Source organism: Trichoderma citrinoviride (genome assembly GCF_003025115.1).
Source record: "Trichoderma citrinoviride strain TUCIM 6016 unplaced genomic scaffold BBK36scaffold_6, whole genome shotgun sequence".
NCBI classification, from domain to species: domain Eukaryota; kingdom Fungi; phylum Ascomycota; class Sordariomycetes; order Hypocreales; family Hypocreaceae; genus Trichoderma; species Trichoderma citrinoviride.
In genome coordinates this window covers 1,493,866-1,518,978 of record NW_020194714.1, presented here as the reverse complement: position 1 = coordinate 1,518,978, position 25,113 = coordinate 1,493,866, and the positions used below count along the sequence as shown (strand labels likewise).

General features: G+C 55.1%; 7 protein-coding genes and 1 non-coding gene across 8 annotated transcripts; 5 read left to right on the top strand and 3 right to left on the bottom strand.

Annotated features, from left to right (window-relative positions):
* Positions 1-230: 230 nt before the first annotated feature.
* BBK36DRAFT_1168618 (hypothetical protein) lies at positions 231-1,186 on the bottom strand (the record flags this gene model as incomplete). The annotated part of the gene is made up of 3 exons (XM_024895201.1): positions 231-483; positions 639-701; positions 762-1,186. 3 exons carry the CDS (start codon positions 1,184-1,186, stop codon positions 231-233), a joined length of 741 nt encoding a protein of 246 aa, XP_024750435.1.
* Positions 1,187-4,393: 3,207 nt separating this feature from the next.
* BBK36DRAFT_1199627 (hypothetical protein) lies at positions 4,394-5,836 on the top strand (the record flags this gene model as incomplete). Its single annotated transcript, XM_024897096.1, has 7 exons — positions 4,394-4,516; positions 4,677-4,769; positions 4,824-4,839; positions 5,246-5,360; positions 5,447-5,483; positions 5,516-5,541; positions 5,655-5,836. Exons 1-7 carry the CDS (start codon positions 4,440-4,442, stop codon positions 5,834-5,836), a joined length of 546 nt encoding a protein of 181 aa, XP_024750434.1. The 5' UTR covers positions 4,394-4,439.
* A 376-nt stretch (positions 5,837-6,212) lies between these two features.
* Positions 6,213-6,968, top strand: BBK36DRAFT_1207567 (hypothetical protein; the record flags this gene model as incomplete). The annotated part of the gene is made up of 2 exons (XM_024897417.1): positions 6,213-6,276; positions 6,344-6,968. 2 exons carry the CDS (start codon positions 6,213-6,215, stop codon positions 6,904-6,906), a joined length of 627 nt encoding a protein of 208 aa, XP_024750433.1. The 3' UTR covers positions 6,907-6,968.
* Positions 6,969-8,976: 2,008 nt separating this feature from the next.
* Positions 8,977-9,268, top strand: BBK36DRAFT_1056871 (hypothetical protein). Its single transcript, XM_024888907.1, has one exon. The coding sequence runs from the start codon at positions 9,011-9,013 to the stop codon at positions 9,185-9,187; it is 177 nt and encodes a 58-aa protein (XP_024750432.1). The 5' UTR covers positions 8,977-9,010; the 3' UTR covers positions 9,188-9,268.
* A 4,172-nt stretch (positions 9,269-13,440) lies between these two features.
* On the top strand, positions 13,441-13,523 carry BBK36DRAFT_t87. The gene has a single exon. It is a non-coding gene; the product is annotated as a tRNA-Thr (tRNA).
* Positions 13,524-14,875: 1,352 nt separating this feature from the next.
* BBK36DRAFT_1117768 (Pkr1-domain-containing protein) lies at positions 14,876-15,418 on the top strand (the record flags this gene model as incomplete). The annotated part of the gene is made up of 2 exons (XM_024890396.1): positions 14,876-15,150; positions 15,202-15,418. The coding sequence occupies 2 exons, from the start codon at positions 14,876-14,878 to the stop codon at positions 15,416-15,418; spliced, it is 492 nt and encodes a 163-aa protein (XP_024750431.1).
* Positions 15,419-15,962: 544 nt separating this feature from the next.
* On the bottom strand, positions 15,963-18,065 carry BBK36DRAFT_51817 (MFS general substrate transporter; the record flags this gene model as incomplete). Its single annotated transcript, XM_024898196.1, has 6 exons — positions 15,963-16,356; positions 16,449-17,145; positions 17,226-17,297; positions 17,375-17,695; positions 17,813-17,838; positions 17,974-18,065. The coding sequence occupies 6 exons, from the start codon at positions 18,063-18,065 to the stop codon at positions 15,963-15,965; spliced, it is 1,602 nt and encodes a 533-aa protein (XP_024750430.1).
* A 1,399-nt stretch (positions 18,066-19,464) lies between these two features.
* On the bottom strand, positions 19,465-24,656 carry BBK36DRAFT_1140864 (hypothetical protein; the record flags this gene model as incomplete). Its single annotated transcript, XM_024893409.1, has 3 exons — positions 19,465-19,581; positions 19,654-20,766; positions 20,838-24,656. 3 exons carry the CDS (start codon positions 24,654-24,656, stop codon positions 19,465-19,467), a joined length of 5,049 nt encoding a protein of 1,682 aa, XP_024750429.1.
* Positions 24,657-25,113: the final 457 nt, after the last annotated feature.

Here is a 25,113-nt window from a genome sequence, read left to right as displayed (position 1 = left end):
AGTGAAGACAGGCAAGGAGCAGACGATGCCTCGCCACTCCGTGTCATGTCGAACCCCGTCACCAACGATATGTCCGCGAATCATCGCTATGACACCAGAATTCCCACTAACGAGCTCATCAAAAGCTCAGTGAGAGTCCGCAATACAGGAGGCGATTGTGCATCGCCTCCCTCCTCGTAGGTGAAAGCGAATGAATCACAACTCAGTGCGAGACTTCGGAAACGCCTTGCTCAGGTGTTCCGACGCTGCTTGCACTTGTCGTGCATAAGGTGTCCGTTGCGCGCCGTGGTTCTGGTAAATTCCGCGCCACAGTTGGGGCAAGTGGCTTTGGCTGCTTGGCCAGACTTCTCTCGCTGGTGCCGGAGGAGGTTGCTAAAGGTCGAGAACTGCCGTCCGTTGCACCCATGCTCCCAGCATCGTGGCTTTGGCCGGTTCTGCACCACACGAACGTGACCGGTGCTATCTGGGCTGCCAGTGCCAGTGCTTGTGGCAGACGATGCTCCGCCGTTTGGATGCATGGCAGGGATGCGGTACACCATGCCGCCGTCTTGTCCCGGGATGGGAGCGTGAGGGATGCTATGCCCTTGTGAGTTTTTCTGGCTCGCACGTAACCAGTGTCGCTAATGTGGGAGACGTACCTATATGAACCGGCAGTGGCATAGGTGGGCTGGTAATCCATGGACATGGAGTAGTTTGATGGCCTGCACATGCCAGCCATCAGTAACCGCTAAGACGAAAGGAATATGTGCATCATCACTTACAAATGCTGCTGGTATTGAGTAGTAAATGCTGGCTCTGACATATGGGGGCTGTAAGGGGGGAGGTATTGTGGCTCGCTGAGTGTCGGAGCTGGCTCGCTGAGTAGCGACATGGTGGTCGGCGCAGATGTCGCGTAGACGGGGAGGGCCATGGTGCTAGTGATGGCGGACAGAGACGCCTGCATGAACGGGTTGTCATTGGTGTCGGTGGCTCGTTGCACTCGCGTGTGGACTTTCGAGTCACGGCGAACTTTCTCCCTTTGCTTCTTGAGGACTCGGTGCTCGGCGGTGAGCACGCTCTTGGGAGTGCTTGCGTGGAGCGTCCTCGGAACACTCTGAGGGGAGACACTGGGTTCCGACACCGGGTGGAGGATCGATGCAAAATCGGGCCCTACCATGCTGGATGGTGTGTTGACGGACTCAAACATGTCTTGGTGAGTAGAATCTATACCAGCATGTCAATATGGCCTCAATCTCCAAGCCAAGCAATCATAGGGGTCCACGTACGTGGCCAGAGTGGTGACCTTGACCTGATGGCGCTCATCTCGTAGGGGATGGCAACGGCACTAGAACAGCTTGGTCAGGCGTGACTCAACGACGTATTGAAGTGCAGGCTGCTAACCTCATGCTGGTAGAAGAGGTGGAAGTTGAAACCTCGGGTTCAGATGCCTCCAGTGGGGGCAACTCTAACTGATATTTCGGGGAAGATCGTCAGGTAGTTGGATGGAGGTGGGAAGAAGTAGAGGCCGAGCTGAGAATTGGTCTGCTTTTATAAAGTAACGAGGTCAAGTGAGACAGAGTAAGGCTGAAGCAGCTTCCGTGCCTTTGCATAAGCAGCAGGCTGTGGTGGCGTGGGCTGTAACACGCAGATTCGGGGGTGGGAAGCACGAGACTATGATGACTCCCCCAATAATCGAAATGGGAGAAGGCTCTGAAGGCCGGCGCTTTGTTGAGCTGCGAATCTCGTTGTAAGTGCTCCGACCAAGGGCGAGCCGCTCAATGACGAAGACTGGTATTTTCAGGGACACTGGCGGGCGAGAAGGCGACAATGGTCGAAGAAAAGGTAGTAGAAGCCCTGAGGAACGGGGCTTGCGAAGGAATATAACGGTCGAGAAAGACTCAGGAGTCAGTTGCGGTCACGAGAAGCAGGACTGGAATCGGCCAAGTGAAGGAAGGAAGTAGAAGAACGAGGTCAAGCGAGCTGGTGCTTCTATTCGGCAGCTTATGGATACCGCGTCGTGTCTTGCACACAGGCTGACTGTGCTGTAGGTGGTTTAGAAAGAGGTCGAAGGCTCCTTGAAGAAGTCTCTATCTGAAAGAACGATCTGAGGCTCGGTCGATGGATGATGGTTCTAGCAAGGACCAGACGGCGGCTTATAAGAACAAAGCGCCATGGCAAAGAGGTGGAGATACTCGTACTGTCGAGCTCGCAAAGGTGCATGACGAAGAAGGGGAGAGGGGTGTGTGGCCTGGCAGCCCATCTAGACGGATGAGATTGAGGGCTCTCCATGGCTGAGCGAGCGGACTAGCTCCAAGGCGTGTTGCTTGCCAGGATTGTCGAAGAACCACGCAAGGTACGAGTAGTATGTACATACAGAGCAGCTGGCTGTCGAGGGGTGAGAGGCAGGAGAGGCGTGCAGCCAGACGAGCCCCGGCATGGGGGGTGTGCGGAGGCTGTGAGCATCCCGGCGCCATGCCTTGCAGGGTCTTGGAGTTGTGCGTGGACGAGCTCGGACCAGGCAGGGCAAGCATGAGGGGAGTCGGCCGTAGGGCACATTGCGCGGTATGCGATATGCAATAACCGGGACGCGGCAGGGGTCTCGAGACAAAGGCGGGATGAGCTCGAAAGGTACAGAGAACGAAGGGCCTTGCTGTTCCCTGGGTCACTATAATGGCAGTACCCGCCTGTACCTACTTCATCCTGACGAGCTGGCTCTTGAATCCGAACAGGAAAAGGTGAGAAAAGGCATCTGATCAATGGTAGTACAACATTCGGCCGATGCAGCTTAGGAAGTGGACACAGTGGCTCAACAGCAGATCATGGTGCAATACAGTAGAGCTGCTGCGCGCAAGCGACCTCATGTTCGGCCTTTAGCTTTGCTGTCTCACGCGTACGAAGCACGCTTTATTCGGCTTGTTCATTGAGGGTCTCTGCAAGTACAACTGCGATTCGGCGTATAAGCTGCAGATTCTGCATACTGCCAAAGCCGCGTTAGGTCGCTTTCGTAAGAGCATACTGCCTAGTTGCATGCTTCACACGCCCGGCCTAGAGGGGGCTTGGAGTCCCTCATAAATTGCATGCAAGCTTGAGCGCAAGCGTCAGTCTTCGGGAAGGCGAGGCGTACGCGTAGCCAGGGGAGCCGTGACAATAGGAGAGCCTTGTTTCTCTGGAACCGGCGTGGGGTCAAGCTCATCTGCAGTTCTAGTTGATGAAGAAAATTGGGTGTGTGGATGCTGACGGACGGCTTGGCGGCGCCGTTGTGGCATCTTCAAAGCTAGGCTCACAAGGCCTGCCCTACCAGATGCCTGCGCGGTACCTGATTGGAAACAAGCTCGCGATGCTTGTGCCATCATAAGCGCCTTCGAATGAAAATTGGGGCCAGATAGAGGTGGTTAGGCATCGTCTCTCTCTGCTCTTGTCGTCTCTTCTCTTCTCTAGGGGGAAACCGTTTCGAGCTGTTTTGCCTGAGCTTGCACCGAGGAAAGATATACTGTAGTATGACTCCGTCAGTACAGATACTAAGCCTGTGAGATGCGACTCGTCTTCGTCGGCCGACAGGTAAACGCATTTTCTCCTGGTAGCCCACAAAAAACCACAAAAAAGGCGATACGCAAATGCAGGTGCAGGCATTGAGCCATGAGTTGGGGTTGGAGTTGGAGTTGGGGGGCGACATGGGCAGGCTAGCAACCCAGACGCACGGGAGCCGTGAGTGAGCTCTGGGTACTTGTCGCGATACTGGGCTCTGGGCTAGAGCTCAAGTACATGTAGACGAGCGATAGGCAACTCGAGCTGGGCGGAGCCGAGCGCACTCATGGAGCCCGAGCAGCTGGACGGCAACTGTTGGCGATGCTCTACATAGCCGCTGCGCAAAATGCTAATGCAAGCCTGAAGGGTTAGCATGAGAGGAGTGCTTGGATAGTGTAGTTGTAGTAGTCACAGCAGTGTTCAATACGTACGAATAACACATGCGAGGCTCTGTAGAAGCACAATCAAGCACCGGCACAAGCACAAGCACGAGCACAGGCGCAGCCGCAGACAGGGCGGAAATGCTCGGGAGTGTGTGTCGCATGTAGATACAGAGCACCCATTTCCCAGCTCGTACGAGTACATGATAACAGTGTGCACGGCCATTACCGGGCGGAAAGGGCAAGTCTGGTCCTAATCCAGCTTGCTACAACTCCAGCTGCGAATCCAGTCGGCAGAGTGTGCTTAGCCTGGGCACCTCAGACCCAGACACGGATCTATCCTGCCAGGTAGTAGGAAATCGCGGGCTGGCCACCCCATGTTGCCCAAGCCGCCAAAGACAGGTACAAGCTATGGAGCTTGTTACGGAGCATATCTGCTCGGGTTGGGATCGGCAGATCATTCAGAGAACACTCTAAATGGCATTGGGCCGCATCTGTGCTTCGTGCAAGTAGGTAAGCCGGATGAAAGTTGCCTGCCCGACGTCGTAGTCCTACATGTACCGGTCGCTCCCCGGGTATTTGGCCATCTCTGCGGCACCGAGTAAGCAACATGTGCGCGTACGAAGCATAAGGTAGGTAGGTAGCCAAGAACAATTCCAGAATTACCAACCGGATTTTCATTGAAAAGGATGCATACTCGTCCATGGAAGTAACCTCTGGCTGAATCCCCTGCGTGAGATCTGTGCAGTTTGGGGGTGCTGTGCAAATTAGTGGTTGTAATGCTAGTGGCAGTAAGCATTCCCGTGTCAAGCGCAATATTGGATGGCCGATATCCACGAGCGCAACCCTGCTCTGGTGTGCCAACACCCTGCGCCATGATGCTATGTAGGTGCGGAATAGAGGCAGGTTAGCTGTGCTTCGTACATACACGAGATGTAGGGGGCGTTCGCAGATGGTGCGTTCATACTCGTACTTACGCAGGTAGGGGCTTTGCCTCTATCTAGGTCTCTGCCACCACTCCCCCAATTTGGAGCTACATACGCACAGTTCGACCTCGACTCAGAGTTGTAGGCAATTGCTGGTTGCGTAGGGTCAGACGGATAGAAATAAGGACAGGGGCCCGCGTGGAGAGAGGACAATACAGTTGCAGGTAGCATTGATCGTTCTCGTCGTACAGCAGGTCCCGACAGAGCAAGGTAGCTCGTACTTCGTACATGTATACCTTATCTGTAGCATGGTAGCATCGGTACTCCGTACTCTTTGGGTCTGCTGCACAGTGCTGGCTGCGTGTGGGACGACCTGAAAAGCAGGGGTTGAGGGGAAAAGAAAGCTATCGTAGCCGAGCCCCTCGATTCTCTGAGATTTGGGCGAGGCGCGAGCACTCGAACCTGAGGCAGCACGTCAAGAGTTGGTGTCGGCAGATGGGCCAAGTACCAGTGTACCTGCCATTTGGCGGATCGAGGGAGGCGCTGCAAGGTACGCAGTACACCCGCTGTGTGTCTCAACTTGCCGCTGCGCCCACTGGAAATGGAAGCGATGGCTTCGGGACGCACCGCTTCTAGAAACAGCCATGTCCAACGGGCTGAATCCTGCCAAAACGTGAGACATCTACGATGCTGGCTGTCTTGCAGTTTATTCATCCACATATCTCAAGTAGGTAGGTAAGTAATGTGGTAGATGAGAAGGACTTGATAGCACCTCGTCGGTGTATGTACTCTGATACCTGGTAGGTAAGGCAGTCCGTTTTTCGGAAGCTACCTTATATTTCAGAACATGAAGCAAATCATTGTGGCGATGCTACTGCTTTTACGCGGACAACCGACCAAGAGGGGATACGCCAGGTACCAAAGTCCCAGGCCTCATCAAGAACCAGACCTGCAGCCTCCAATTTTGAATCTCCGCAATCCTGGACCTGGCAAGCCTCGTACTCAGCCCAGCGCTGGTACATGTAGGGAATGCACGCTCTCGGCACTACAGCCAGAGTACAGTACATGTACGGTTACAAACAGCCGTAAGGGACTTTGTATGCCAGGCCAATTATAACATACCGACCAGCGCAAGCGCTCAACCCGCCAAACAGACGCGGTGCAGCTGGTTGTTGACTGTCAGCGACCGTTCTTCCGCATTGGATCGGCTTCTTATCCTGACTGACGCGCCAAATAAACAGCACGACTGCCGGAGCACATAGTCTAACCTACTGTACTTACATGAACGTGCTTCGGACACTGCCCAAATCGGATCACGGCCAGGTTCTTTGGCTGGCGGCCAACCAACGATCCACGAGCACGAAAAGGTACCCGAGTACGTTGTCTTTCCCTTTTGGGCAAGATGAAGCGCGGTCCCAGGTATCTTGTACTTGCCGTTCTGGTCGATCGCTCCTTGTCTGCATCTGGTGAGTCAGGGCTAGTGGGCTGTTAGGCGAGCTGCTAACTGAGATGCACTGTCACCACCTCCAACAGCGTTACCGGTTACCAGAGCACAACCTCACCAGACACCAACGCCAGACGCCGGGTGCTGGCTCAGGCTGTTTCTGCAGCCTCTCGCCTGGGCCATCTATGCGAAACGACCCAGTGCCAGCACGCCGGCACGCCCCTCGTGGCTCTGCCCTTCTAAAAATGCCCCTTCGTTGGTCGGCCGGCCTCTCGGCGACCACTGCCGCCGATTCGAAGCACAACGCAGCCTCAGGTGTCTTCAGCTCTGCCTGCGGGTGCAGGTCGCGCAGGTCCAGCGCCAATCACACGCCTCGATCGCGAGGGATTCTGGCAGCACTCCCGCTGCCACGGCCACCCTCAGCCCTGCGTCGCAAGACGAGGTCGGCGTCTATTCAACCCAGTCGAGTCGGGACACCGCACACTGGCGCTGCTCCCCGCCTCAGGCTAGCCCCAGGCCACGACAAAAGATCATTGGCAAACAGCGGTGCCAGCCACAGCCCTCTGATCAACGGCTCTCGACCGATGACTGGCTTCTTTGCATGGCCCCCAATCGGAAGATGACATCGTGGCATCGGATGACCCCTTCTTGACACGCACGCCTCCGCCCCATCATCGGGGCCCCCCCTTCCACTGGAGCGCCAGCCAGTCCCGCCAGTCCCCTACGGCCCCCAATTTATGCTTTGATGTTTTGATACAACTACTGAGGTCTGGATGCTTGCCAAATGCTAGTACAAACCGGTCCATTTTTTGTACCAAGGCGGTAAACGTCCCGGCTGCCCCTGGACTCCTCTTCGCCTCTCTCTTCCCCGAGCAGTTCGCGAGTTATCTGGGACCAGCAAGGTGCCGGCGCTAGATGACGACAGGAATTGGCAAGATCGATATGGATTCGTTATCCCTCCCCTTTGGACCATTCCTTCAGCGGCTAGGACCTGGCTCCTCCACGGCTCAGTCAGAGAGCCGTGGAGCGAACCGTGACCTGCGTCTGCTCAAGAATGCCTCATGGCGTTGAAGAACTGGTCACTACAGCTTGGAGAAGGCAAATTCCGTGCTTATGATCTACGCCTTTAGGCAATGTATGTGCAGGCAGTATTCCGGTCTAAGCAACTTGCCTCAGCGAGCCGCGAGTTGTGGCAAATTGACAACAGGTCATGCTCTAGTCCGCTATCCTTATTGCGTACGGCGTCATAACCAGCTTGGCAGAGCAGGCCAGCGTCAATCTTGGATCTTCGTTCGCCGTCGCAACCGGCTCCGCGGCTGGCCCCTTCTCTTGTCGAGCTCAAGCGATGAAATGAGGTCAGCTTGTGCATCTGTGTTACTGCTGCCAGCCTTGAGATGGCCCATCCTGGCTCACAACAGAGCCATGAGCCACTCTTCTAAGCAAGCACGAGCCGCGAATATCACCTTGCAAAGACGAAGGATCCATAATACGTTTACAGGCACTCGTGTAATTGCTGCCATGGTTGCCGCCGTCTCATTGCATCCCCTGCCAGCACTGCCGGGTATACTCGTGGATCTCGCGCTATAATCCCATCTTGGCCTTGCTGTTCTCCATATTTAGGACAACCTAGCAACTGCAATAGCATCCTTTGACCATGCTAGAGGGGTTGTCAACATTATCAAACAACAACCCCTTCCATCGGACTGAGCCTCTACACCATTGTGATGGCTCCATGCGGAGATAGCGTCACCTGGGATCGTTTCTAGTCCACTTCTGGGCTCCTGTGTCGCTACGCAAGCTCCACTCCGCAAAGGGGCGCCTACTGCTAACAGGTAAGAATAGCATGCTTTGTGACCTACCAAGATACAGTCTTGATCAAGGGTCGAATCAGATTGATACTCTGGGGTTGCATTCGCCTCAACGAATGGGTTTTCCCCCCTCATCCTTGGTCTTACTCTTGGGCTTCATGTCGGCCAATGCGTTCTCGCATAACTTTGTTCCATGGACGTTGGAATAAGAACGGCTGGCACTGTGTTTCATTCTGCTGTCTGGTGTGGGGTTTGTTGAGAACCACGTTTTCCTTCGGTCCCGAGGACAGGGTAATGCGTGCCCGCCGCTCTCCGACACGGACACGGACGCGATTATGGAGTTTGAAATCCCGGGATCTTCAAGGCTTTGTTCCAAGCATCGCCTCTACCCAATTACTCGGATGACCAGACGGCAACGGCGATCATTCAATTGCGTAGCCGCATTAGGCTACAGGGGGGTTGCAGAGAGAGAGAGAAGAAAGACGCAGTTGCGCAGGCTGAATATTTGCGATATTTGCGACATTTTTCTCGGCCAATGACCGCAGCACCAAGACTAGATCTTGCGAAAGAAGAGGCATTCGTGAACAAGGAGTGTCGACAACTGCATGCATGTATCAGCCAGCCCGCGTCGGACATGCAGCAAAAGGCGATTTGACAACAGATCCACAGCTAAATTGGCTTGCAGAACACACCCGCACATACATATCGACTGGGTCAGGCGGTACTTCATAAGATACTTCAGACTCGGCATGCTTGGTGCCATTTTACCTTCCAGGCCATGAGAAGTACCTTATGTTCGGGGTCGAGGGAGTGGCAACTGGGTGAGGCCAATGGGGTTATCCAACTTTGATCGACGACTAGGGGGACCCCGACCAGGCGATGACTCAACATACACCCCCCTTTTCTCCTCCAAGCACGCCCTCGCATGCTTCTCGAGAACGTGCCAACATGCAACATCATCTCGTGGACTCTCCAGGCCCTGGTCCGGCTTGCATCCTGGTCGCGGAGGGAAGGGGAATAGGCCGGCTGTCGCTGTCACACCATGACTGCTCCCTGCATGTCGACCAAAATGGCATGCCTCTATACGAAACAAGGTTAGACAGCTGCTCGAAGATAGTCGACTGAGGCAAGGTAAGGATCAACTAGCGCTAGCCAGCTCCTGGCTGCTCGGGATTCGTTCGTAACTCTGGCCATACAGGCGCCGACATTACTTGTCACTTCGCTTTTCGAATCATTGACTTGGTAAGGGACGGGACAAGGTTCATCAACGAGAGCAGCGACGGAAACGCATTTGTAATGCCTGGTCCATTTCGTCAATTGGTAGGGCACAGTGGCAGGGATTGGGCGGCGATACTCGCAATTCTCCGCAACGAGATTGAGCTCGGACGCGGTTGAATGCTTACTATCTACTACTCGGTGCCGGTGGACATGGCGGAGCGAGTCTTTTCCGGAGTTTGGGCCACCGGTCTATCAAACAAGCATACCACCGCGGATCTACGCCAAAGTCCGACTTATTCGTGGCTGTTCAGTAGGGGCGTTCGAGCATTGATGAAGATTGCGAGTGCCCCTCTGTATTGCCCGGATACACGTCTTCCTAACGCTGGATACTTATGGGAACATTCAAGGAAGAATTGGCACTTGGGCTTGATCAGAGGAGCATCGGATGCTCCCCGTACACCAAGGCATGCCGCGCTTCTCTAAGCCCTATCCTTTGCTAGGAAGCTACCCATCCGTTTTTCCTTTCTGGCATTTCCCCGAAAAGCGGCCTAAGCATCCACGCTAACAAGAGGAGAACAGCTTGCCCTGTTCGTATGGCATTCAGGCCGGAGCAACTCAGTGTTTGCCATTTGTCAGGACGCAAAACGAACAGGGCTCATCGGTAGCAGATTTGGGCCGTTCCAGTCCCATTCTGCCCCCTTTATATTGTGGAATCATGGGGAAGATGAAGCAGACTCCGCGTAAAGATGGGCAGCCGCCGGCCGAAGTAACTAAACCCACCCGGACTTCGGAGCGCGGCCCCCACCGAGCAACTGATGCCATCGTATGAGATGCCCGGTTAGACCGCGGGATCCGGAGCAGCGGGGGGACTCATCAACCGGGTTTCTGGGGACAGCGCCATGCGCCGCTCTTCTCTGACAGCAAAGGCGTCGCGCCGCCACAAGCCTTGCGGCCAACTGATCGCTGGCAGTCAGGACCAATGAGGGCTGTCGAGGCTGGACAGGTCCAGCTACTCCAAGTCCTCTTTTCGGGCCGGGGACCAGATGGCTTAGAGGCGGCGCCGGTGGGTGTCGCTTCGTCCTAGTAGGCTCGCGTGCCAGCTATTACTACTATCATGACACAGACGACTGAAGGGTTGGTGCAACCGCAAGCTACCGCCTACTTCAAGCCTTGATGAGTGGACGGGTAAACGCCAGCGGCCCACCTCCTCATCCTGCTCGAGGCGGGTATCGCATCTTTCCCGGCGTCAGACCAGGAGCTGCCGCTCCGATGCACTGTCAGATGAAGGACGAAGAAGCCAGTTCCAAGTCCCGGCGGCGAGCAAGATTCTGCCTCGCCGCGGCCAGCTTGATGGCGCCAGTTTTCTGCCATCGGACGCCGCCACTTGCTGGGCTTTGGCTCGATGGCTCTTCTTCAGTCGACGAAACCTCAAGGAGCCCCCATGTCTCCTGTGATCCCGTGCCGCTTTCCCCCCTTGGCGTCCCGGCTTTGTTCTTCCTATGGAGGACAAGCAAGGGCAATTACGCATGGCTGCATTGCTTCGCCTACCTGCGAGCTGTGCTGCGCTGGACGAGATGGCGCTTACACGCGCCTCTGTCGATGATCAGAGGCTAGTGCAAGACTTGTTTCTGACAAACCCAGATCGCACATCATCCCTTTGAACGTAGGTAGCAACGTCATACCTTTATCGACCATCATCGAACGGAATCGCTTCCAGAAGTACGTACTGCAACTACACACACTCTGCGTAGTGGCTCGGGAATGTGGGCGACAGAGGGGGCCCCCCTCGACTGGAGTAAGCAACTCCACTACCGAGGATAACGAAAGATTCGAAAGCTCGAATGACTCCCCCTGCGGAAGCGCTGTAACGCATGGAGCAAGGTAAGTCCATATCCACCCCGAAGAACGCGGCCTCTCTATTTTAGGAGTAGGCCAAAAGAAACTTCTGCTTTGCTCGTCAACTTTGCTCTCCATTAATGCTCTCCAGCCACGTGGCTGTGAACGAGCTATCGCATCCTACTCGGAACTTGGCATCCTAGGCAATTGGTGTCACGATTCAGTTCAGATGGTCTGGGGGGAGGATTCCCATCGTCGCTTGGATAGCCTTACCGCGAAGATGGCAGTCCCCCACAATCGCGATTAGTCTTTGGGCCTTAGCAAGGGCGGATCCAACGAGGCTTGCGGGAGACGGCCACTTGCCGCGAATCCGGGCTAGGAGCATTGGTTGTGCTCAGGCGTCTGGCAAAGACCGCAAACTCAACGTTACTTGTACGATCTGTCGAGGAGGCATTGCGAAACAAGCATCTAGTGACTCAGCAAGGACGCAACGGTGAGCTTAATGTGCAAACCGGCGCGGAATGGGGACGATTTCGTACGAAGAAAGCACACAATTAACACAGAAGAAAACAGGGCTTCTGCAGCTTACAGGTACAAGGACGAAGTACGAGTACCAGTTGATGTGCGAGTTGATGTGTGGGGATGAGAAGAAAGGGTCTGAGACAGGGGAGACAGGGACTTCGGGGATCCACGAGGCAGGGCGTGCAGCTATCAGGCGCTGATCTTTGGCCCTGCGGAGCGAGGTGAGTGCAGAAAGCGAGGCTTACGCTTAGATGAATATTCAGATCGCGGCAGAGCCTGGACGCCACAGACGTCTGCCTCTATCTGTATGCAGCTAGACGGGCTCTGGCTCTCGGGTGGCACGAAGCTTCTGCGTCGTTTTCGTGCTCGTCCCAAAGAGGAAATGGCCGAGTTTCTGAAGACTCACACAACGTTGGGGGCCTGGACTTTGCAGCCAGGAGAGAGGAGACGATTACGAAACGGCGACGTACGTTCACGCGTGTGCGAACAGCAGACAACTGCTAACAGCTAACAGTTCGGCGCAAGGCTATAGCCGGAGTTTGCGGAGAGACCATGACGAAGGAGATAGTATCAGAGAGCAAGCGGTAGCAGTAGTATCCTTGACGCCTGTGGCCGAGATGCGATTTGTCAAAGGGCCGAATGCAAAAGCGTCCAGCATTTCCATCTCCTTGACTCCAATTGTCTACGCCCTTAAACGAAAATCAGTTGCACGGAGTACAACTACAGCTATGAAGTGCTAACATATAGCTGGGCCGAGCAGGGGCGCCTTGCTGCTGGAAGTGAGGCAACTCTGATCCGACCCTTGGCCCGTGTTTCGCTTGGCACAGCCTTGAACGACTCCATTCGAAAACCCCGACATTTCTGTATGGGGAGAGCCCGTCTTGCGAGTCACAAGAGCGGTCGATAGATAAGACAAAACCCCCTCTTGCATTGATGAACGGGTCACATCGGGGGAGGGCACGCTGCTGGAGAAGATGAAAAGAAGTGGTCTGTTTCTCCCTTGCAGGGCTTTCGGACTGAGTACGTTGCCTCTATGATCTTTTGTGCATCATTTGTTTCTCTGTTGTGTTGCCATTGGTCAGACGGGGGAAAGGTCTCTCCTCTTACGTCGTCTCTGTCTCTGTTTTGTATCTTTGTTCGACTCACCCCACCTTTCTCATGGGCAATTGCGAAAGGGGTGCGCAACAATTGGCTGACACCGAAAAGGTGAGGATGATTGCATGTTACGTCGCTCTTTCGAGGCAGCGTCGGTGAGCCGCAAAGAGTGTGAAGAATCATATAGTCTTGAAGAATAAGCGGCAGACATGTGACAGGAGAGGGGGCTCTCGCTCATTTGCCATTGCGATCAGAAGCGGAGAAGTATTACCATACATCTCCCACTTTTTCCCCCCATCTACAATCTATCAGGGAGGTCTTTTCGATTGCGATTGCGAGGCTTGATTGATGAGATGCTTTACTAATGAGAAGTCGTCTTACAAATTGGAACAAGTTACAAATGCGAATGGACTTGAAGTTGGTCCGGTTTGTATATCCGATCCGAGGCGGGTTTGTAATGAGGCTCTTTGGGAGCCCCGATTTTTCATTCTGCGGTTGGTCCTTTTGACGCGGCTTTGGTTGTGTTTGGTACTGTATTACAATGTCAGCTTGTCTTTTTGAGAATGTTTGGCCTGAAAAGTCACTGATGCTGTATGAACAATAAAGGAACGCGAAATGGTGCACGACAGCACAGTTGTCGAACCATGAGGACAATGTGCGTGTTTGGTATATAGTACTAAAGTTGTCAAAACCCAACAACTCCTAAAGCCCGCTTGGCTAAGCGGTATAGCGTGTCACTAGTAAACTACTTGACATGACAAGGTGATCAGTTCGACTCTGATAGTGGGCAGTTTATTTTTGCGTTTTTTCTTATGGCATTTCATTTTCTCCTTTATCTTCCTTTCATTCAGTCGTTCGTTTTCTTTTGGCCATTCTGTTAAGGTTTAGAGTAATGTGCTTGCTTTTTTGTTTTTCGCTCGTGAAAGGCTTGTTGCGTGTATGTGAGTTGACTGTGCGTAAACTGAGGGGAAGGGGTTAAATCCAGGACATGGCCACGAGAGGACATGCAATATATTTGGGGGGGGGGGGGGGGAGGCTATGCGGTGACACAGCAGCAGTCCAGGCAGAAAAGAGGCAGGGTAAAAATTCATAGACCCAAGTTGGCAGCCTGGCGCTGTCACTTTTTTTCTTCGTAGATGAAAATGTCTTGATTCTTTGTGACTCGTTGCTTTGCATCGCATGTTGTTTTCTAGGCAGCTATGTACCTTCACCATACGTCATTGCAGATTTATCTCGTTGGCTTTTCCCCCTTGTCTCCTTGTGTCCCCCTCTCTTTATATGTAGCAGTGGCATGGGGTTTGGATGTTTTCTTTCTTTTGGCACGTGAGATGCGGGCTTTTGAACTTGTGTGATGACGATGATTGCCCTCTTCTTTACCCTCAGCGGTGTTTGGTAGATAGATAATAAGTTTGTTATACTATAGTTGGAAGCCGTGGTTAAAGTCAAGTGATGACAGCGCCTTTTTGGCGATGACACGAAATGCGGGGGAAGCTGGTTGGGCAAAAAGGAGGCTAAAGGCGTCGAGTTTCCGCAATGTTTGCCCCTCAGGCGCCTAAGCTTGCCGGCTTTTCTTCCTGGACAGCTTCTCAGCTTTTGCTTTGATCGCAAGAGGGAAGCCTAAAAATACGGACAGCAGAGAGAACTGAGATTGAGAAACGTGGCCAGATGCCGGAATACTGAAGCGGACCAGCTGGCATCTTTTTCTACTTTTTTTTCCTTTTCTCGTTGTTTTGTTAGGTTGGGCTTGAAAGGTGTTGTTTTGTTTTGGCTTGGCTTGGCTGCCCTATTTATATTGGGCTTCGAGCTTGGAACGACCCGTCTTCCCTTGGTCTTGTCTCTTCGATTTTACGCTTCCCCTTTTTTTCAACTTCTATCGAGATACCGATTGCAGACGGATAAATACGACGAAGACGAAGACGAAGACGAAGACATCAGTACGACAACGACCACAAAGCGCGAGAATCCAACCCAAAAACACCGAGCTTCTCCCGACGTCATAACACCATCCCTCTCCAAAGCACCAAACCCCAAAACAAAAACACCCAAGTAGCAGAACCAAACAAAACACCCAGAATAAACCAACACAAACCAACCTCAAGCCGAAAACGAAAGCTCAGCAAGACACAAAAGGCCCCCAAAAAAATGTCGTCCTTCTTCGTCGAGCTCTGGGAAGGCATCTTCACCCCCGGCCCGACCCCCACCATCCTCAAGGCCACAAACATCACCTTCGCCGCCCTCCAGCTCGTCCTCCTGTCCCTCCTCGCCGCCACCTACAGCGTGCACTTTGTCGTCTTGTCCGTGCTCTGCGGCGGGCTCTGGTGGTCCGTCAACTGGTTCGCGCGGGAGCTCCGCGTCGCCCAGGCGCAGGAGGAAGAGAAGCAGCAGCAGAGGAAGCACAAGTTGGGCGTGCCGGCTTCGTTGGCGGCTGCTGCGGCGGGAGACGGCTCTTCTTCTGCTTCTGGGTCGAGCGATACGGAGGTCGAGGGGAGGGTGCCGGCGAGGAGGACGAGTGCGAGGAACAAGAAGGGCGCGAGCGCTGCGGCGGCGGCCAAGGCGGATGATGCTGAGCCTGTGGAGGCGAGGGGGGAGCTGAAGCAGCGGTCGTTGGCGGAGAGCATGTCGAGCGTGAGTACCGAGGACGAGTGGGAGCGGGTGTCTGAGAACGAGAGGGAGAAGGAGAAGTGATTCTGTACGAGGATGGGTAGTATGGGTCGGTGATGGGGGTTTCGTGGGCCGTCGAGAGATATCATTGCAGGCTTTTGCCCTCGGTGTGTCAGGTAGTGTAGAAGGAGTCTCCTGGGCGTGTGCATCTTCCTCTGTGTATTTACCCCAAGAAGCCACGTCGTTGTGTACATACCATACAGCTCGTCGCGATGGTGGATCAACGTGAATCTGGCATCTGACTTTGCTCGACGAGCTGCCTCGAATGTCCAAGTCATGGTCATTACAATGAGCTTCTGCAGCCAAATTGCTTCCCATATCATTCGTGACCGATATCTCTCTAAGCTCTATACTCTATGCTCCGAATTTTCAAAGGTAAATAGGAAACAGAAACACCGGGCTATAAACAACAGGATATCTCCAGAAAACAAGTACATTCGCATCACCCTGTCTCCACGCTTCCAAACACTAAAACCAAATCTCACGGCCTCCCACGCTTTCATCCTTTTGTTGCCTAGACTGTGGAAAACACACAGACTAAGTGACGCAAAGGTGTACAACGACTTCCTCATGACAACTTCCGCAGCTTGTGCGTCATCCGAGCTGCAATCAGCGTGCTAAGGGCGCCAATGAACAGACACACCGCAATAGCGTTGGTGCCCTCCTTGCCGCCGGCAACCTCCTCGGTGGCATCGTGCAGCTCGGGGCTCTTGCCGGGCTCGAGCAGCGCAAAGACGATGGTGGAGATGAAGGTGCCGAGGAATTGCGGCAGCGTAGTATAGATGTTGAGGATGCCAAAGTAGATGCCCGACAGCTCACCCGATGACGACGAAGATGACGAAGACGATGGTCGGGAGGATTGACGCGATGAAGGGAGGACAGAGGGATCCTGTGCGCCGCTGAGCTTGTTGACTTCGATGCCGAGGAAGGCTGTCGGTGCCCACATGGCGATGGCCCATGGTCTGCAAGAGAGAAGATAAGCATATGTCCCGCCGAGATTTGTGCAAGTATATGTGTGTCCTTCAAAAGAGTCTGGTTCCAAAGATTGACTTACATGCCGCAAAGACACATGAGAAACGTGGCCGATACAAAGCTCCTCGCCAGGGGAGCCAGAAACATGGATGCTGAAAACATCAGGTGGCCACAGATCCAGGCCGTCAGCAGGTCGGGCTTGGCGCTGTTGAGCTTCTCGAGGAAGCCGGCCATGGCCCGCGGCGGACGGTGCGTGTAGCTGTCATCAGCAGGCGAACGAATCACCATGGGCAGCAAAAAGGCACCGACGAAGCTGACGGTCGAGTACAGCATCAGGGCCGCACTGCCAATGCGTCCAATGTCTCCCAGCGTGTCCGCCGACTTTGCGGCGCCGGGCGGGAGGTCATAGCGAAAGTACGTCTCGCCTACCCAGGTGGTGCTGTAGAAGAGAAAGGGGAACCAGCCGATCCAGGACCAGAACTGGGCCCAGCAGATGGCCTGGACGCGAGGCGGCAGCGTCATGAGCGTGGAGCGGATCTGGCGCAGGACGCTGAAGGGGCTGTCGTCGCTGTGCTTCTTGGTCGGGCCCTTGCTGGCCACCAGGACACGCTCCGTCACGGCCCAGCACGTCACCGCCGTGGTGCCGAGGATGGCCATGGCGGCGATGACGGTCAGCTGCTTGAACTGCGTGTCGCCGAAGCCGGGGCCCAGGAGGCGGACGAGGTCAATGGACCCGGCGCCGTATCCGATCATGTGGCCGATGGCATTCATCCGGCTGCCTGAGAAAGGGAAAGGAAAAGGAGAGGAGGCGTCAGTCGGATATCGCATAGGGAGAGGATCGGTCTTGTCAGCTACTCACCCCAAGCGGCTCCCGTCTGCTGCTTCTCGATAGGCAGCGTATCAACGACAAGACTCCTCGCGCACGACATGACTGGAACCGAGCAGCAGTATCACAAGTCAGCCAGAATCCTCTTGAAAACCCCAAGCAGTTTGGAACACAAGACATACTCGCGTTGATGGCAAAGTCCACCGCGTAAATCGCCGCCACAGCCAGCACAATCGTCGCCCTCATCGTCGCGGCATCCTTGCCATCGCCGCCGCCCAGCGCCGCCACGATCTCGCGCGTGAAGCCCAGCACCAGCAGGCTCGCCGACACGATGACGGCGCCGACCAGCATCAGCGGGCGGCGGCGACCCCAGCGCGACGTGCTCTCGTCCGCGACGACGCCGACGATGGGCTGCACGATGAGGCCGGACAGCGGGCCGGCGATCCAGACGAGGGAGGTGTTGCTCTTGGTGAGGCCCAGGTTGAGGAGGTAGGGCGTGCAGTCTGTTGCGAGTTAGCTGGTGTTGGTTGTGCCCTCGCCTGGACGTCATCGCCATGATGGCTGAGACCACTGAATCACATCAATTGATCTCAACTGAAGGCTTGAGGGGACAAACTCACACGTCATTTCAATGCCCCATGTAAACCTGTCAAAAGACGCGTCAGCAACCAGAGCGCATTTGATCATCTCTCATCCCCAGGTGCCTTCATCCCGTCCTCTTGATACAGAATGGCGAGAAAAGAAGATGTAGAAGAAAGAGAGAGAGAGAGAAAAGACTCACGTAATCCCAATCGTGCAAAACGTCAAGAGCACCATCTGCACCGTCTCCGAACCTCCCCGAATCGACGCCCGTCCGACCAAGGAAGCCGCCATTGCGGGCGACTCTTTCCCTCTGCTACTCTGACCTCTTCTCTATGATCCCCTTTTCACCACCAATTGGAAATCAGAATAACTCTCGCTTTACAAATAAAAATCCCTCGTGAAAATGGCATTCGCTATAAAGACATTGCTATCGTCAACTCAAACCCCTCTCAATTTTCTTGGTGTTTTGTGTTGTATGCTGTTTCGTGTCTTCTTCCCCTTTGTTCCCTCTTCTCACTCACCCAATCTCACACTCTGCGTGCCTGAGCGTTAAAGGGGGGTCGTCAATCTCCCGCTTATTATCTGCTCCGTACTCGTATTACTCTGTCGCGTCCTTTTCTAACCCAACCCCCATGTTCCCTTGACGCTACAGCACCTATTATTAGGGACCTTCCCCCTGTGAGACAGGCCCCCAGACCCCAGGACCGAGTTTCGCTCTCACAATCTCTCGTTCTAGACTGCAAAATGCCTTGGCGGTCTCACAGCTTTCCTCGTATTTGCACCAATTTCTCCCCCTCCCTCTTCTGGGAAAGCCTCGTGACACAGATCCAATCGAGTTTCAAGTCTCAAGTCTTTCAGTCTCGTCCTGCTCTGCTTCTGGCTCACCTCTGCAGACTGGCAAGTATTTGTAAACACTTTTATATTTTCGTATGCTCTCCTTCGCCAGCTGCCAACCGGTCAAAGCACGTCGTCATGTTCTACAAGCAATCACTACCAAGCCTTCATTTCCATAGAAAATAAAATCATGTCATGGTATCTTTCGGCTCAGATCTGTCTACTTCCTGCTTTGATATGGTAGGACATGTTCAACCCCTACAGATGTCGCATCTCTTCCATTAAGCCGCTTGCTCTCTCTCACGCCTTACACCGGGCCTCGTTGCCCAACGCCTTGTAAATCCGACAAGACAAATCGACGGCCAAAAAATGACAACAGAATAACTAAAATCTCGCCTGCTGAAAGAGCCACAGTCGAAGTCTTCTTCCAAACAATGCATCCTCTGGCACAAGCTTCATCGCAGGAGAACCCGAGAGCTTGCAAGACAAGTTGGCACGCGAACAGCGCCGAGCTGAGCATCAAGCCTGCAGCTGTCGTACGTCTTGAAATGCAAGACAACGGGATGCAATCATGAGAAAGAGACAAGAAGAGTACGTAAGACAAAGGGCTTCGTGAAACAAAATAAAACGAAAAGAGGACGGGAATACATGAAAAAGAATAGAAACGCCTGGCTGCTTGCCTGTCCCTCCTCGATGCCCTGGTTATTGTGTACACGTGCATCTCCTCGATGCGATCCCGGTTTCCATGACTGTAATAGTGTAAAATGAAAAAAAGGCAAAATTTGTCGCTTCGTTTGGGTTGTTTTTTCTGCCTCGCCCCAACGCCGTGGTCAAAAGATCTCAGTTACGCCTTCTTCTATGAGTCGGCCAATTTGGCAAAATGTTTGGACCAGATCCAGCCCACCTGGTCCGTGGGGTCGTCTTGGTTCTTTGCAAGCCAAAGCTCGCCTTTCTCGGCAATCACGTCAAATATCTGTCAAGTCCTCTTGATTAGCATATCTGGTTTCGCTGTCGACGGTGCGTTGTGGGATATTGGAAAACATACCTCGCCGGCCTGATACGTCAGATAAGGATAGCCGGCCTCGTGCTTGGTTGTCGAGATGTTAAACTCAAAGAGCGACGCCGCCAGCCATAGGATATTGTATCCGTCAGAAGCATGCGCTCGCTCGCGCGACGATGCTCTAGAAGACCGCTGACTTTCCTCGGGGCCGTCCGGCAGAGGGAGGGCAGAGTGGAATAGATTCGAGAATCTACGGCTGTCGTGCTGGTGGTAGCTGGAATAGTACGCGTTGCCCGAGTCTCGTCGGATGTGAGGTGCCGACTCCGTGCTCTGTCTAGGCATTGAGACTGCGGAAGAGTCGTAGCTTTTGCCCGTACTCGGCCGCGTGCCTCCGAGCGATCGAGAGGTTGCCGGCACCTCGGCCGATCTGGGGGATGTCATTCCCGCCTGGTTGCTTGACAGGCCGGCATAAAAGTCTCGGTAGTAGTACTGGTGAGGACTGGGAGCTGATGTCCCGAAGCCAGAGGACGGGCCTGCGCTGATGGGGGAGAGCGTAAACGAGCCGCTATGCCGTTTGCCAAAGTCGGGAGGCGGTAAACTTGGCGCTCCTTCGCCGTTGAAAGATTGGCTCCATCCTCTATCCACTGACTCGGAGGTTCGGCCCCTAGTTCTGGGCAGGCTGGCGTCGTCTCCGTGGTTCGTCGATTGCGATGTCCTTCCGCGGTAGGCCGGGTTGATGATGCTGATGCTGGCCATCATCTCGTTTGCATAGGGGAAATCTCTCTGGAAAGTTGCCACGATTTCCTCTATTTCGGGCATCACGGGCGAGTCCGGCAGCACGGCCCTCATCTTTTCCCTCCAGATAAAGTACCAGTTGGCCTGGATGTTGATGAGGTTGCCAAGGCAGATGTTTCCCACCTTCTCCGTCAGTGCCGAAAGCTTGGGAAGCTCCTTGATTAGCGTATCGTTGAGAGCCTCATACTGCTCAACAAGCTCCTTAAGCTTGGGGTCGACGCTCTTGCCGGCCTTCTTCAGCTGCTCTGCGCGCTCCCACACGACTCGGCGCTTCTGTCTCTTCTTCATAGCCAACGAGGGGTTCCCGTAAGACTTGATGACCTGCTCGAAAGGCTCAATGACATGCTTTCGAATTTGTGACAGCTGGTGCAATACAATGTCAGTGATATCTCTCGCGGAATACATGCAAGACCAAGAGGGAGTGGAAAACCTACATGCTGCTCGAGCGCTACCTTCTCAATGTCGCGGATCGAGATATTGAACCGCACCCACTTGCTCTCGAGCTCGGGGAAGCTGCCAGGTTGGAGGCGCATGACCAGCTCGATGGCTGATAGGTATTGCAAGAACTCGTGCACATACGATGAAACCTGCCTGGTATAGAACTCGACGTCCCGCAAGACAACCTGTAGCCGCAGATAATCGTCGCTGAATCTTTCCTCCAGCTTGAGATACTCGGGATCCTCCGGCGGCCGCGTCCCGCCTTGCAGCTTGTCCACCTTCTTGCCAAAGGCACGAGCCAGTCCAGCCTTCACGTCGGACTCCTTACGTTTTCTACCGACGATCTGTCCGACCAGCTCAAAGTTCTTCTTCGTCTTGTTGATCTCGATAATAGCCTCTTCTAGGGCGTCTTTGGCCACCACGAGGGCTTCCCGATCGGGGTGATCCTGGGGTGTGTGCTGAAGGAGCGTCATGATCAGGTTCGGATACTTTGTGATTCGCTGCATCGGTTTGATGAGGAGGGAATCCAGGTCCCAAGCAGCCGTCAGGTCCTTGGCTACCTCGTTACACTCGTTCAGCCATATCTGAACCGTCGGGTCCTGCTGGATCTGGATCAGTTTCTTTGCCGCTTGGTCGCTGTTTCTCAGGAAGCCCTCGTGGGCCAGCTTCATCTTCTCCATGTTGGCTTGGAACGTTGGGCCAAGCGACGTCTCCCGGTCCTTGGCATCGCTCAGGTCCACGATGGAAGTCTGGCTTTGGTCCGAGTAGACCGAGTCTTCCCTCGCGACGAGAGACCGGCCGCCTTTCGGTACGTAAATGCTGGCCACCGCCTCTTTGAGCAGGACGAGGAATGAGGTATGGAACTCAATGATCTCGTCGCTGTTTCTGAAAATGAGCTTGACAATCTTGGCATCCAGCTTAGGGCACGCTTCTGCGGTCCCCTTGTAAATCTCCTCCACAATGTTCATATCTCTTACAAAGATTGCTTCGGTGTCAACGAGCTCCTTGATAACATTGCGCCTCTGGATCAGGCGATGACGCTCTTCGCTGCTCAAGCCCTCGGATTCCTGGATGAATGACTTGGCATCGCTGTCCACCTGGGGGCGTCCATCAAAGTACCGATCCATAGTCTCCATCGACGTCATATCCATCATCGACAGAGGCGTTTCCGAGTGGTGGGAGACATATTCTCCACTGCCGCGATCAGAGTTGACCAAGGTGCTGCCATATTGAGACTGGTCATAAAACACACTTGACGTTTGCGAGTCGATGGCCGAGTTCCGTCCAGAGCGCGAGTGAGGTTGTGGCTCGTGTTTCGGGGAGGAGAGATAGGAAAAGTCAGAGGTTGCCTCTGCAGAGAGGTAAGGGATGGAGAAGCCTTCGCCGGTGTCAAGCTCCGGAAGTTGCTGGCCAAGCTGGATCGACGACCGCGTCGAGTCGACAGAAGGGCGAACGCCGACTCCGCTATAGGGGAGGCTTCTGAGGGAAGAGTCGTCACGCCCGGACGAACCAGACATTTTCCACGAGTTCGCTCGCAGAACTGGAGAGTCCGAAGCCTCGGAGCGTGCAATGCTATCGACGGAGACATTCGTCCATGCGGACTGGTGGCTTGATCTGTCGGCCCGAGAGATGGAAGGCGGCGCCAGTAGTCTGTTTGGTGGGCCCGCATCCTGCTGCTCGTCATGCGAAGGGTACAAGAGGTCGTCAAACGTTTCTATGTCCGATGATGCACATGTCGAGGCCCTGTTCGACGAGATAGTGCCGCCGTAGCGGTACGGGGATCGCTCACCATCCATTCCATCGCGATCGTCTGTCTCTTCGGTGCAGGCATCAGTGGCGGCATCGTCGATATCACTACGCATGCGACGAGCCATTGCCGGAACGCTTTCTAGATCCGAGTGGCAGTCAGATTCATCTTGAATGTCCAGTCGGGGAAAAGACGCCACCTGCGCAGTCTCTTCGGCAGCAGGGGGCTCGCGTGAGGGCTGCGGGAGAATCGTCACAATGGTTTGGTAATCTTGCTGGGCATGGGGCTCAAAGGAGTCCTCCCGATGCTCATTGTCGTAATAAGCGTCAGGGATGAGCGGCTGGTCGATGTGGTGGCGATCTTGACTGATTTGATGGGCCGCAGGACGCGGCCGAGGAGGCGATGATGGAAAGTCGTCGTCCTCAAAGGGGCTGCGGTACTGAGAGCGCTCCCTCGTCGGCACTATGATCTGGGGGCTGAGCGGCCGATCGGACATAGCCAGGTCGGCAAGCTCCGCCTGGGGCTCTGTATCAAACTCCGTAACAGCAGACGTGGCTGAGATGATTGAAATGGTCGACAGAGGCCTCTGCTGTCTGGCTGCGGTGGAGGACGGTGAGGGCTCAGGGAAGCCCCCGGGGATGCCCAGCGTCGGCGAATCATCACCCTTGCTAGTTGCCGGGAGCGAGGCTGCATTTGTCGGGACTTCTAGAAGGGTTTCCTGGTTCTCCACAGCAGCGCGAGAGCCATGATCAGCTGGGAGTTCCACCTGAGCCGGCTCTTTCGCCGAGGGGCTTTCGGCCAGCCCTGTCTCTGCCGCTATTACCTCTGGAATTACTCCTCGTGCACGGCCGTCCGGGGCCCCCTTATTCGTCGCCTCGTCGTCTCCAGCAATCACCGTGGTCGGTGAATCCGTAGATGTAGATGGACCGGTAGCTGTATTATTTGTATCTGTAGACTCGGTGGCCGCGGCTTTCGTGTCGGCCTCCTCCATCTGCTTCCGCCTCCTCTCCACCGCTCTTTGGCGCACCTCAAAGGCCTGGCTTTCGCGAATGGTCTTGGTGTATGCCAGTCGGATGTGTTCTCGACGCTGTTCGAAATCTATAGGTCCAACTATGATCTTACGCTTCGCCGGATCGTACGCCTTCGACGAAGAAGGGGCGTCCCGTGCATTTGGCCGTGCAGGGGGCTTCGCCTTGGCCGCCGCCTCCTTCATCCGGGAGCTTGCTGTTGTCGCTACGGAGACTGGCTGTCGTGGTCGAGAGCTCCTTAATGGCGGTGAAAGCTTGGGCGGCGCGGTGGACACGTACGCTTGGAGCCGGTTGTTGCTATTACTCGGTGTCACAAGCCCCTGGGGAGGCTGTTTTCGAGCCGTCTGCGTGGGCGTTTTCGCTCGAGTCGTGGAGGCGATTGGGTTGGCCTGTCTGCTGCTGCTGCGACCATTGGCCGGCGGTCTCCGAAGCGTAGAGGGCGAGTTCGATCGCGACGAGGTGGGACTGGAGTTGGAAGGGCTCGCAAGCCTCCGGCTGATGGAAACTGGTAGTTTCGAGCTGGGAGCTGCTGACGACGCGTGCGGCGGCGCAGGGGCGGCGGCGGCGGCCTCTGCTGCGACAGCCGTGGCCGTTACCGTGGCTGCCGCAATAGCAGCTACCGTTGGTGATTTTGCCTTTGCTTTTGTAGTCGATGCCGAGGTCGATGCAGGAGGCGCAGGCGATTTGGGTCTGAGGGTGGTCAGGATGGGCTTCAGCGCCGAGAGATCGCTACGAGATCGCGCGTGGGTTTTCGGCGTGCTCCCTCGGGACATGTGGAGGTCCCTGTACCAGCTGGACGGGGACGCGGGCTCGGCTTCGAGGTCGGAGAGGCTGCGTTGACGCCCCACGAGGCCGTGCACGTTGGATTCGGACGTTCGTCGCGGGCGGATGTTGTCGATGCCAAAGCCTGGAGCGACACCGTCGTGCTGGCCCGGGGGAATTTCGCCAAACAGAAGGCCCGGGAACTGGGGATTAGACTTTGGAGATGGCGGCGACGGCTGGGAGGCTGAGGGTGGGGAATTGTGTGGGCGTGGTGTCATAGAGCTGGAGGCGGTTGAGTTCCCGTTAGTGGATGTCTCAGGCTGATGATTCCCAATGCGGTTTGCAAACGACCGCGAACTTCCCGCCGCCTGCTCGCGCTCAACCTGCCGCGACTTTTGCGAGCGGGCTGACGGGGTCGGGGTCGAGGTCGACTTGGAGGTCGAGGCTGAGTTGGACGACGAGGACCGAGATTGCTTCGAAGCGGGGACCGCCGGGCGAGAGCTTGGGTGCGTGGACGAAGGGCCCGACAGGCTGGGCTTGGGCTTGGGCTTGGGCTTGCTGGAATCTTGCTTGCTGACCCGGGCTACCGGTGCAGGCTGGCGCGGAGGAGCTCTTGGGATGGAGTTGGGTCCGCCGTTCTGATCGAAGCGCTTCTTCAGATCCCTCACGCTGGGGGCGCTGGCCGAGGGGGATCTCGACGAGGCCGCGGCTGGCCTGCGGTCGAGGGGGCTCGAG